At 35.4% G+C, this 13087-nt stretch overlaps 2 protein-coding genes across 5 annotated transcripts; both read right to left on the bottom strand.

Moving 5' to 3' along the window:
- Window positions 1–2371: 2371 nt before the first annotated feature.
- On the bottom strand, window positions 2372–2861 carry LOC121728706. Its single transcript, XM_042116945.1, has one exon. The coding sequence runs from the start codon at window positions 2800–2802 to the stop codon at window positions 2506–2508; it is 297 nt and encodes a 98-aa protein (XP_041972879.1). The 5' UTR covers window positions 2803–2861; the 3' UTR covers window positions 2372–2505.
- Window positions 2862–6077: 3216 nt separating this feature from the next.
- Window positions 6078–12325, bottom strand: LOC121728784 (lisH domain-containing protein C1711.05-like). 4 transcript variants are annotated; one of them, XM_042117058.1, is made up of 7 exons: window positions 12211–12325; window positions 11976–12000; window positions 11483–11533; window positions 10686–10781; window positions 9292–9408; window positions 6984–7066; window positions 6078–6217 (listed from the first exon to the last, which is right to left on the bottom strand). In XM_042117058.1, exons 1-7 carry the CDS (start codon window positions 12285–12287, stop codon window positions 6169–6171), a joined length of 498 nt encoding a protein of 165 aa, XP_041972992.1. In that variant the 5' UTR covers window positions 12288–12325; the 3' UTR covers window positions 6078–6168. The 4 variants fall into 4 exon arrangements, with proteins under 4 accessions (XP_041972992.1, XP_041972993.1, XP_041972994.1 ...); XM_042117059.1 differs by having other exon boundaries at window positions 9292–9402; XM_042117060.1 differs by lacking the exon at window positions 6984–7066.
- Between the last annotated feature and the right edge of the window lie 762 nt (window positions 12326–13087).

Here is a 13087-nt window from a genome sequence, read left to right as displayed (position 1 = left end):
TTATTGTTACATTACAATTACATTACAATACATTAATTAAATATAATTATGTGATAGAAATTAAAAATATAAATTAAAATTAAAATTTTAATGTTAAGAAGTTCAAAATTGTGTAATAAATAAAATAAATTGTGTTTAAATAAAATTTTGGGATTCCATGATTTAATCTATTGAATCAACGTGAGATATGCCAGTATAGCTAAGATAAGTAGAGTATGATCAATCTGATACTATAGGTCTACCAGAATCTGATGGCAAATTTGGCTGGCATAACTTAAAAAATATCCTTGATCATTGGATAAATTATATTTGCATGTTTCACACACAGAATCAGCCATTATAAAGAAAAACAGGATCAAAATGTCGGTATTGCTAGAGTCAATTTGTTTTCTCACTTTTTGCCATCAGATCCTATCAAATTATTTATTTCCCCATAATTACATGCTACAGACCATAAGAACTACAATAACATTCATATCATAATATACCCGGCAGTGTGAAATAAAGATAACAAGTACTGTATATAATAAACAGGGTGTAATAAAAATAAGTGATAATACTTTATGGTGTGTACGTGTTCCTTGTAGAGAGTTCACTGTGAAAGTAGCAGCACTGAAAGACCAATTTTTTTTCACTTTTGTATGGGGCAACTCGTGACGCTCGGGCCCTTGCCCATACAAAACTGAAAAAAATGTTTCGTCTTTCAGCGCTGCTACTTTCACAGTGAACTCTCTACAAGGAACACGTACACACTGTATATGTATCCAACACAATGTAAGTATTATCAAAATATTTTTTTGAAGTTGCTCCATACTAATTGAAACTAGTTCAAATTTTTTCATCATTTTCTCTCATTAGTCATTACCTCCGCAATTGATCCCGCTTGAGTGCGGAACCCAGCACTGAGCACAGATATTCTCAAAACTATCTCAAGTACTAAAAGTAGGTTCAGCAATAAAAAATCTACCTTTTATTATGTTTCTGTTTGCAATATGCAGAGGATTATATACAAACAACAAACTATTACGTCTCATATTTAATATTATGATTAAGTAAAAATTATAAGTAAAGCACATTAGCTTTATATCATCATAAGGCTTTCTAAAAAGGAACATCAGGCGAAACAATTATTATGAATATTTTTTTTACATTATCTGCTTAAAATTACAGCACTTAATAAATAATTATATTCTTAAGCTTAACACTAAAAAATATATTAATAAGCATATTTTCATACAAACAATAAATATTTTTTTACAAGGTAGATAAAAGTAGTCTTTTAGTCATTTCTTTGAAACTCATTCGACATATTAATATTTATTAATTTATGTATATGTGCATCTTTATTTACTAGGCAAAATAAGCACTGAGCAAAACAACACAACAATTCGTGATATATAATTAATTACTTAATTAATTTTTACTGCCACTATAATATTTAATATGGTACCTACAGCATAAATCCTATAAAAAATAAACAATACATACGTATTTTACATTCGAGAATGCTGATGATTTTTGTTGCAGTGTTCCATTGATTTAATTTAACAATACACTTTTAATCTTTTCACTTACTATAGTACTGTCAGCGGTTTTAAGTTTTAGTCAAGAGGTAGTTCTTCTGCTGTCGCTTTCAAGTCTAGTAAAACTTCAGTATCTTGTTAGAGATATTTATCTCTTGTCACTGTTCCTGAAATGGTAATAAAAGAAAGAATAATAAAATAAATCCTATATTTTAAACCATATTTTAAGATATTCAAATTCAAATTCTAAATTCAAATTCTTTATTAAGCATACAATAATATACAATAGTATAAAAGCTAGGTAGCGTACACCACGTCGTCTAATCCCATGCTAAGTAAAAACTTGTGTTATGGCAATCAGACAACGCGCAACGGATGCACGCCGAACAATTTTATCCTAATTTATATTATTTACACATTCACACACACAATCACACTACACTTTATCACGTAAAGTATATTGTTTTGTTAGAACTAATTGTTTTAAAGTTACGTTGTCGAATGTATGATAAAATTGCACTCATGAATTTGCGCATTATTTAAATAGTATAGTGCCGTTTCTGAAACACATGGCCATATTATTTACTTGGGCTTATATGCATGCTATAGCTACAATTACGTAAGTACCTAATAACGCATTACTGTAATATTTCGTCATGTCAATTTGACTATGATCATTTTCAATGAAACGCACATCAAAGTTTACTATTTAATACAAACATAACCTACAACAACATATGCATGTTTTACCTCATAGCATCACATTCTCTGTCGACAGATTCCTTTGTCGTCCCTTCTCTGTCCGGCGGGGCACGTGATCTCCCGCACCTGTATGATCCTGCCGGACTGCACCTCCTCCTTCTGCGTGGTCGCATCCCGCAGCTTGTCGTGGAAGTTGAAAACCACCCCCGCCTCGCTCGGCAACCCGTACACCACCAGCATCATCAACAGCACAATTTTCACGTACATTTCGACGTGAAAGCTAGAAGGGGGTTCGGCACACGCCGTTTCTGTCCTTCACGGCCCCTCGTGCGCAGCTGACGGGCTCGTGGTTCGGAGGCACTTCGATCATCGCCCCCAGCGGACCGAGATCGTCGGGCTTCGTCGTACTCGTTTTGTTTTGCACTTTCTTGTCCCGCATGAACAGATCGATGAAATCGTTCACCGGATTCGCGAATAGACTGACGAAGTCTCGGGTGGTGAGCGGAGCCGCCTCGGTCCGAACCAGCAATTGGAGAATAATATGGAGCACAACTATGTGCGCAAACGGACGCGACATATTATACGAGTAGACTCAGGCGGATGCCCGCGGCTCTTATCATTCGACAAACACAACACTATCACGTCGACGAGCGCTGGTATATTTACGAAAGATTATGCTTCGAATATAATATGGTATGCTGTAAAACTCGATGTTAAATAAGTCATAAATCGTAAGCATTACTAGGTGAAAATCTGATGATATCAGATTTTTATGTAAGGACCGTCTCGTTATCGATGATACGATGTTTGAGGAATCGTTCAGTGACACATTGTTACTTGTAAAGGTGTAACAATTCAAATACTGGCCGAACCGGAAAACCAACTTCCTTATAATTTTACGCATCTGCTATTTATAGGCCATGATAAAATAATTACATATTTCTCTTTGATTCTCTCAATATTTATTATTACTTTGATTCATAGTTAAAAATATTGCCGTTTTGTTTTTCACAAAAATACTTTTACGATTCGGCCTTCAATGACAGCGGCATACGTGGCAAAATGTTTCATACTAGCAAATGGTGGAAACAGACGCTTCATACTAAAGCAATGCATAAGCAATTTCCTTAAAATTAATGATATTATAAAATATGTTCTCAAATTTTTATGTCATACGTGTTGTCACCCGCGCGCGGAACTGGACACTGGTCCGCATGCTAGCACTGACAGCATGATCCTGGCCACGCGCGTGCTGTCCGCATGACAGGAAAATCATAATATTTGAAATAATAGGATGCGAGTAACTTTCATGCGGACCAGATCCGCGCGCGGGCGATACGGAACTTAAAATATTTTATTTCATATAACACATTATCTACACATTTTCCCTTATGTCCCTTAGTTCCCTTTAATCTTTAAAACTACGCAACGGATTTTGATGCGACTTTTTAATGAATGTTTAACATTCATTAAAAAGAATACTGTTATTTTTGGGGTTTCTAATGTGATGTCGTAAAAAATTACATTTTTTCCGCTTCGACAATATTTATTTAAGATTTAAATAAATATTTTCAAAGATAGAGAAAACTGCTGAATCGATTTTAATAATTTTTTCAGTGGCTATAATATATTTTATACCCGATGCGAAGCCGGGGCTGGTCGCTAGTCACTGATATAATAATGACGTTTGTATAATATACGAGATATTTTTTGTAAGGTATATTTTTGTTGTGACTGTTGAGTGCCCACAGTTGATGATGGTAAATCCTCGTTAGCCCCGGGCCGCATTCCGCAATACAGTCTCGCTCCGCTGCACTCATTCGGTTCGGGACGAAGACGGTTAATTTTATACAAATAAGTGACCAATTTGTTTTTTATGAAGGTACTAGCTGTGCCCGCGGTGTTACCCGCGTTTTATTAGGGTAAATAAATTGTGATAGTTTCCCAGAGTAAAAAGTAGTATAAGTAATAATATGTGTTAATCCAGGGCATAAACTAACCAGTGGCGGATTAACCAATAGGCTGAGTAGGGTGGAGCCTAGGGCGGCAGATTTTAGGGGCGGAAAAATTTGACCTAAGTAATTCTTTACCTCACATAAATAAAAAGCAATTGAAGACGTAAGTGAATATAATTACTATATGTACATTTTATAACATAAGGGCAATTACTTATTTTTTCTCTTATAATTTGAACAAATCCTGTAACCATAATATGACTAGCTATTTCTCGAATTCGTATGCTGGATAAAATCCAGCTGGATTGATCTCTAACTCCCTAGTCGGTTACAGAATTGTCGTAACCAAGAGGATCAAAAATTCTTTTCAAGCTTTTTATAAGTAACTAGCTGTCCCGGTGAACTTCGTGTCACTTTAAAACCTTTCCTGGACTTCTACGAATATTTTAAGACTAAAATTAGCCCAATCCGTTCAGCCGTTTTCGAGTTTTAGCGTTACTAACACAATTGAAAATCCATTTTTATATACATAGATAAAAAAAAACGTATATTAAAATAAACAATTTTATTACCTATCTGTAATAAACATTGGTAGAAGTTATCTTCATCACATACCATGCTGCTGTCGCTGATGCTGCTGAAAATGTATCGACTTCAAAGTTATTTCCCCAAACCTCCCGAAGTATTCGAAACTATTTATTGTAAATTTCTTTAACGTCTACATACGGCACCATGTTCCCTTATTATTGTTTTTTGTTATAAAATGTTTGGCATCCGGTTAATAAATATTTTTGGTGATGTACCGAAAATATTTGAAACGCGATATGAGCCTGTCAGGTATTTCGTAATTAAAATACGTCCAACCCTCGCCGGCGACACCATCAGGATCAGCAGCACCTTGTTACTGCCCCTCGGCACTCTTCCCTTGTCAATACAAGTGACGAACTATGTTTGAAACACGAGAATTTTGTATGTACACTGGCGTAAGTATGGTTTTACCTGCGTATGTACATGTAGGTATGCTTGTTCAGTGTTCATATAAGATTTTTCGTTAAATACTAAAAGCAGGCCGTAATAGTATGTCCTTACTCGCTAAGTAATAATAAATTATGATTCATAATCGTAATACAAGCTATGAAAACTAGACGAACAGAAAATGCAAAGAGAAGCGACGCGACGATACACGACGAAACCAGCGACATTCTTGTCATGTTTTCTATCTTCCTGACTTTCCGATCCTCGTGATAAGTGACCACGGCCGACAGAAATCCAAATGAAATGTCACTTTATGACCAAGGCTATAGGATTCATTTTGCTCTAGGCCACTACAAAGCAGCGGCGGCATGAGTTTCATTTTCTGCCGACAGAAAATGAAACTTTTTTCATAAACTGGCATTTTATTAGAATTTTTGTTAGTCTAGGTCGTTAATGGAATCAGGCGTTACTTTGCGGAAATCCATAGCTTAAAAAATTTAGTTTGTTATTATTTTTAGCAATATTCCGCGAAATATACTTCCACCTTTAAGTAAATGAGTGAGTGTACGCATAGGCATGCGTACAGCACCTCCCTCCTCCCACACTGCCTATGCGTACATTCGCATGCACCTGCAAACACCACCACCACACAACCAATAATGTTGGCAAATCCGTGCAAGGCCCCTCACCACCATGCAGGTTGAAAACCTCGACGTGCGTTTCGCCCCAACACCGGAGCATCCTCAGGATGTGGACTCTACGAACAACGTCCGTCAACATGCGTACACTCAACTTATTTACTTAAAGGTGGCAGTTTATTTCGCGGAATATTGCTAAAAAAATTAATAACAAACTAAATTTTAGTCTAGGTCGCTTGTCGCGAGGATCGGTAAGTTACTTTATGGATTAAAAACACAATGTATTAATTTTAAACTAATTTATTGTTCAACGCGTTGAAATTCTAAGCTGGCGCTCATCTTCATTACAAATTAATAAGTTTCTTGACTTTATAATTATTTAGTTCTTAATTCAGTCGCTCGATACATGTCTTGCTTTCTTTTGCTGAAAACAAAAAAATACTGTTAATGTATCACAAATTATACCCGGCTATAAAGAATGCAAATCACTTACAGTTCGTAGAAAATTATCTTAAACTCAACAGAAAAAGTTACATTTAAGAGAAACAACCTCGGCACACAAACTTAGTCTGCACTACATTTACGAAGCTGAAATCATCTACAAAAGGTACTAAGTACGTGTATTCTTCTTTTTCAAAACTGTACATAGAGCGTTAACCAAAGTAACCTCTGCATTGTACCATCAAATAATTCATAGGCAAATCACGAACCTACGTCATTTGGTTTGGTTATTCCAATTTAATGGTTGTGATCTGTCAGCTGGGTTTGACGTCACGCAACCAAATAACGTATTAATTACGTTATTATTTAATTATTACAACATACAACTCTCCCGATAGTACAATCATATCTGGTGCGTGAGCTCCAAAGAATAAAAAAATGCAGAAAGAATATTATATTTTTGCAACAGAGCACGAACGTCATATTATAATCATATTATTATCGTATTCCACAGAGCTCAAACAATCTTACATTATAATTTATATTCAAAGATGGCGTAGCTTACGGCTAGATTACTATTTATTGACTACAATATTTTAAAATTGATAAACAACTAGAGAATCTATTTTAATCTAAGTGGCAATAAAATTAAATGTTTGTTCAAGGAATTTCGATATAAGTACACATAATTATTTTGTTTTGGGTTATATTATCTAGCTCAGAGAGCACAGAAGTTACGTTGTACTAACCTTAGATAAGTATTCCTTGACATGAAAACTTTATCGATTCTAGTGCTATTACTTTTGGGGTCCGTCAAATAGACATACGCCACCTGGTGGCAAAAAAATATTTTTAAATCGATTTGTCCTAATAGGACGTAATTACTGCAATGTTTTCACGCTAGGGGCAGCACCAGCATAGACACTAACAAAATAATTTTGCTCGACGTTTGACAACGTTTCTCTCAATATTTTGATACTATATCGGGTTTTGGATTAGTTACTATAATATGTATATTATTATAGTAGTGTCAATCTATTCAAATCTTTACGTAATATTCCCTGTTATGAATCTAACGTCAGATAAATGTAAGGCGACGTCCACAAATTACGTGAGGTATTTTTTTACATTTTCTGACCCTCCCTCCCTCCCTGGTGAGATTTCGTGAGATTTTATTCAACCCCCAAACCCCAATCTCACGTGAGATTTTTCAAAATGTGGGTTTCTTACGTAAACACGTTAGATTGTTTGACGGTCAGTAGATGTATAACGTCAAAGTAGTTTCGTTCGAACGAATTAATGAATAATCTTAATCGTATTACAATCATACTTACTATTAAATCTTAAGCATACGTACAATCTGGATGAAATGGACCAAAATAGTATAATTTTTCTTATAATAATGAGAGAAAAAAATTACGTGAGATTTGCCGAGACCCCCCTCTCCCCAACGTGAGATTAGATGAGATTTGACTCGACCCCCTTCTTCCCCCCTTAAACACCTCACGTAATTTGTGGACGCCCCCTAATGTAACCTAAATCTGCTGTAAACGAAACAAGCTCTAATAATGTATTGTTACGTGCTAGGGTTCGAAGGATTTGGAGAGAAAGACCTGCTCACTCTCCGTATACCGTGTACCGTAACAGTATCTACGTAAATGCACAGTTTAGAAGACTGCCACAGAGTTAACATCAGTTCTATGATTATTATTTTTAATTGGTAAGGGGTGAATCATTTGCCCGTTGGATATTTTAGATGAAAAATACAAAAGCTAGACCCCAGTCAATTCGACATGAATAATGAAACAAAAACCAAAATATTCAAACGTTTTATATTCATATTCATTCCGTCCATGTAAATCGAAACCCCCATAAACACGAGGTCTGCCATTGCTCGCAGAAATCCCTAAAAATATTCATAAGTTAAACCTGTAAATATGCAGAACCCAAAACAAAATAAAAAAATCGGCCAAGTGCAAGTTGGACTTGCGCACGAAGTGAAGGTACCGTTATAGAGCAAAAATAGGTCACAAATTGTGTTTTTTGTGTGGGAGCCCCCTTTCATTTTTTTATTTTATTTTATTATTATTACCTACTTATAAAAGTAAACATAATATATTTAAGGCCCTTTTGAAAATTTCAACTTCCTACCTGTTGCCATTATTAATATCGATCAAAAAAGGCTAAAAAAATCATGTTTGTTGTATGGTCCTTAAATATTAATATTCTTTTATTTTAGTATTTGTTGTTATAGCGGCAACAGATCAGCAACAGACAGAACAATCTGTGAAAATTTCAGAAGTCTAGCTATAGCAGTTCTTGAGATACAGCCCGGCGACAGACAGACAGACAGACGGACGAAGACGAAGGACAGACAACGAAGTCTTAGTAATAGGGTCCCGTTTTTACCCTTTGGGTACGGAACCCTAAAAAAAAGGTTTTTAGGTACAGCTGCATCTATATATATTCGTGAGTGTTCCCGTTATTGTGATGAATTATAATATAATATACTTATTTTGGTTAAACTTAGAATAATTTTCGTAAATACGGTATAGAAAATAATACTATAATACTGGATTCGTCAATCCACCTAAAATAAAACGTGCCTTTTTTCGTAGCATTGTGCTACGAAATACTAGGCACGTTTTTTAAACATTGGTCTTGATATTTTAGTCTTTAAAGTTTAAAGTGATTTTGCTCTCAGCTTAGATTCAATATAAGTGATCCATGTTTATTTATGTCCCAAGACCCAACGACAGCCAGACTTCGTATATAATAATATAATAATTTATTATAATATGGCCCCTATTGAACGATGAGCAACTATGGACTGTCACTTGTCAGTCGCGGCGATAAAAAATGAGCTTTTACTTTATCGAAGGCTAGGCAGACTCCAGAACTAGATACCTCCGTTTACCGCGTTTATTTAATTACCGCGACCGAACTCCATAGTTGCTGGTTCTTACCTCTACAGGGGTCATAATACAGGAAAAGTTATAGCTTTTATAAACTGCCGAAAGCCTAGCTGGCGCTGGCTCTTACTCTAGTAAGACTTACGTTTAGTTCAATCTTTACGTCAACAGTTCCGCACGTGTTCTTGTCGCCGTGCTCCTCAGAGGATGATGAAGATGACGAAGACGACGACGATGATGATGATGAATCTTTGCCCTTACCCTGAAATAGAAACATTTGTCAGAAATAGGACCACACTGCTCCGGTGCGCTGCGTCGTCGGAACGGAGTAACGCGTCGTAATGCACGTAAACCAACAAAACACTCATCGTTTATAGTACAAGATGGTTACAGTACAACGAGTCATTAACTCTCTCATTTAATATCCTATCTATTCTTCGGTTAAAACGGCCGGCGATACAACGAGTCAATGTGGAAAATATAATAATACTAAATTGTATGTATAAATTATAAACTGTTTAAGCGGCGTCGCGTCGGTGTCGACGCACCGCATCGCAATAGAGCAACGTGGCTTTGCACATAATTACAAAGATACTCCTTAACCTTTAGCTTGAAATTGATTTCTTAGATGTTCTCTTCAAATATAGCCAAAGGAGCCAAAGGTAAGACATCGAATTAGTAAAGGGAATAATATAAAGCTTTCCAAAATAACCAAAATTTACATACTGCAAATACAAATAATTATAGTGCTTAGTTATTATTTAATACTGATTCATAGGTATACTAATATTTTACTAAAAGCCCCAGAGTACGATGGTTTCTAACCGAAGTGGTATGTTCTGGTTCTTACATTGCTATCCTAAGAAGAAATATTAACTCAATTTGGCTTTTTTAACGTATATTATAATTATAGTATAGGGCTAAGTATATTATTTCTATCGGTGGTCGATGTAAATAATTTTGTTGGTTAAAGGACAAGTGCTAAGTTACAACAATCTAAATCCATAGATCTACATCTTTGTATTTGTTTCACATTAAAATTAAGAGTAATAGATTGTCTATTTATCCTAGTCTGATAGGTATTATGTCATTGCCCTAAGCCCTTATTCTTAAGTCTCGAATACCGCTTAGGGCCAACCCACACGTACCACAACTACACCACGTCGCTACGACAAAATGCCGTCAAGCAGTGGTTACGTGTGAATGGTGTCGCTGCAGCTTTTTGTAGATGCGTTGTGGTTAATTCATCTTCGTTCAGAATTCGCCTAGTCGAGTTGTATCTGTGTTGGGGGAAGGCGAGTGGCGAGTAAAAACAAAAAAAAATCGCGAACAACTGACCCACTCGCACATATTGTAAGCAACACGTATGATGCGATCACATGGTGCAAGTATCTGCACCTCAGTAACTGACTAGGTCACCTCGCATGTCAGCTTGCACCGTATAACCCACTACCCAGGCATAACGAACAACAGCACGGTAAGTATCCGAATCCGATTCGAAGGGTCTTTAAGTTAGAATGTATCTTCAACTTTACTTACTCCACATCCCCTGGACTTTCCGTGATCTTCTTCGGAAGAAGATGATGATGAGGACGACGAAGAGGATGAACTATCCTTCTTGTGGTGCTTGTTCTTCTGTAAACCATTAGTAGTAAAAGTTAAATACTATATTCTATAATATTATGTTTCACAGCCTATCACCAGTTAGTAAGGTGGTATTGGCTCCCTAACCAATACCTCCTTACTAGTACAAGAGGAGTACTAGGATGGTCATTGCCCTTTTGGACAGCAAAATATGAATATCTTCTTATATATAAAATTCTCGTATCACAATGTTAGTTAGCGTACTTACTCTTCTGAAACGGCTTTACTGATTTTTACCAAATTTTACATACATATTCAGTAGGTCTGAGAATCGGCTACTGGGTACTTTTTATATTGATAAGTGCATTTGTTGAATAAAATATAATAGTAAATGATTACAACTCGAGACTGACGACGACTATTGTTTGTGCGACGGGATTGTGATGGACGTTGCCATGGTGACATACTTATTTAGTCACTTCAATAAAATAATACGGGTGAAATACTTTATATGGCAAAACAACGTTTGCCGGAACAGCTAGTAATAATAATATAAAGACAAAACTCAGCAGCGTTTTTTTAAAAATTAAACTCAACGCAGAGACAAGTAATATACGCGCGTACTGCTACGTACATACGTACACAGTACATATTGTTTTGTATAGGCCGCCCTATACAAAACAATGTATGTAGCAGTACGCGCTATAAATATAATTTATGCATTTTGTGCTAATTATACTTAAAATTCTTACCCCGTGCCTATGTCCGTGTTCTTCGGAAGATGAAGACGAAGAAGAAGAGTCCTGTAGAAATTGAATAAAAATTATTATCTTATCTTATTTTTTAAAAGAAATTGAAATTGAATAAAATCGTTGGAGCCGATTCCGAGATTCCAATATATATATATATATATATATTGGAATCTCGAAATCGGCTCCAACGATTTTCATGAAATTTAGTATATAGGGGGTTTCGGGGGTATCGTGTTTTATCGATAAACTGAAAATTATGACTCTTCCTGACATCTATTGGTGAATAATAATACTATTTTGTGGGCAACTTTGCTTTAACGACACTACAACAGCTAAAGCTGTTCCAGCCGATGGCGTTGTTAAGTAACACGAAGTCAATGAGTGGTTGCTACCGTACCGAGCAAAGCTCGGTCATCCAGGTACTAATATTGATTTCATAATAATTTAAAATGTATACTTACCTATTTTTGAAAATATTCTATATCATACTTACTGACTTTTCGCGGCTATGGTGGTTTCTGGGAAATAAAAAAAATATTTTATTATTATTACTTACATACCTTTCATAAAAGCAGTTTAAAGTTTTGCTGCACATGAAAAAATTTGAATTATTAGTCGTAGGCTTTATACGAGTAGCTTAAAAACTTTCGAATTCGACTTTTTTGGAAAATTCTTTTAGGTGTATTCAATTCATTCATCGTAAAAATTGCATATTATTTATTAAGTACCTGGAATGATAAGGCTTAGCATCGGCAATAAGCACCACAGCCAAAACAACGACCACACATAGAATTAACTTATTCATTTTCCCCACTATCTTCGGAAGCAACTGCCTAGCGCAATTAATTTGTTTGCACTAATAAACGCTTTAAATAACAAAATAATCTCACCAGAGCGGTGTTACAGGGGTCAGCCAAAACATACGCCAGCGCAAATTGGGAACAAACTGATTAATTATGTAAATGATAATAATAATATCGGAATACGCACTTGATAGTCTCTCTCCATTCAGTTGATTTAGGGAGAATATTTTTTTTAAATTATTTAAACACCATTATAATATAAAGACATCTCAACAATTTTAGTGGAATAAAGTTCCGGGCAAATGTGTGTTACACTTTTATGAGTACGTACCTGTTACCTAAAATTAAAAGTGAAAGATAAAGTTTAATACATATTAAAAACCTGTAGACTTAATAGTAATATAGATAAGACATAATTATAAAAATAATAGCTGTCCCGGCAAACGTTTCTTTGCCATATAAAGTATTCCGTCCATATTATTTAATTGAAATGACTAAATAAGTATGTCACCATGGCAACGTCCATCGCTATCCTGTCGCACAAACAATGGTCGTCGTCAGTCTCGAGTTGTAATAATTTACTATTATTTATTCAACAAATGCACTTATCAATATAAAAAGTACCGAGTAGCCGATTCTCAGACCTACTGAATATGCATATAAAATTTGGTTAAAATCAGAAAAGCCGTTTCGCAGGAGTACGCGGCCTAGCATTGTGACACGAGAATTTTATAAATAAGATATGCTTATTATCACAAAACAACGAAACAATGTTACAAATAGCTACAATAATATTATTATT

This window comes from Aricia agestis, chromosome 7, assembly GCF_905147365.1.
Source record: "Aricia agestis chromosome 7, ilAriAges1.1, whole genome shotgun sequence".
NCBI classification, from domain to species: domain Eukaryota; kingdom Metazoa; phylum Arthropoda; class Insecta; order Lepidoptera; family Lycaenidae; genus Aricia; species Aricia agestis.
This window is presented reverse-complemented; position numbering and strand designations above follow the sequence as displayed.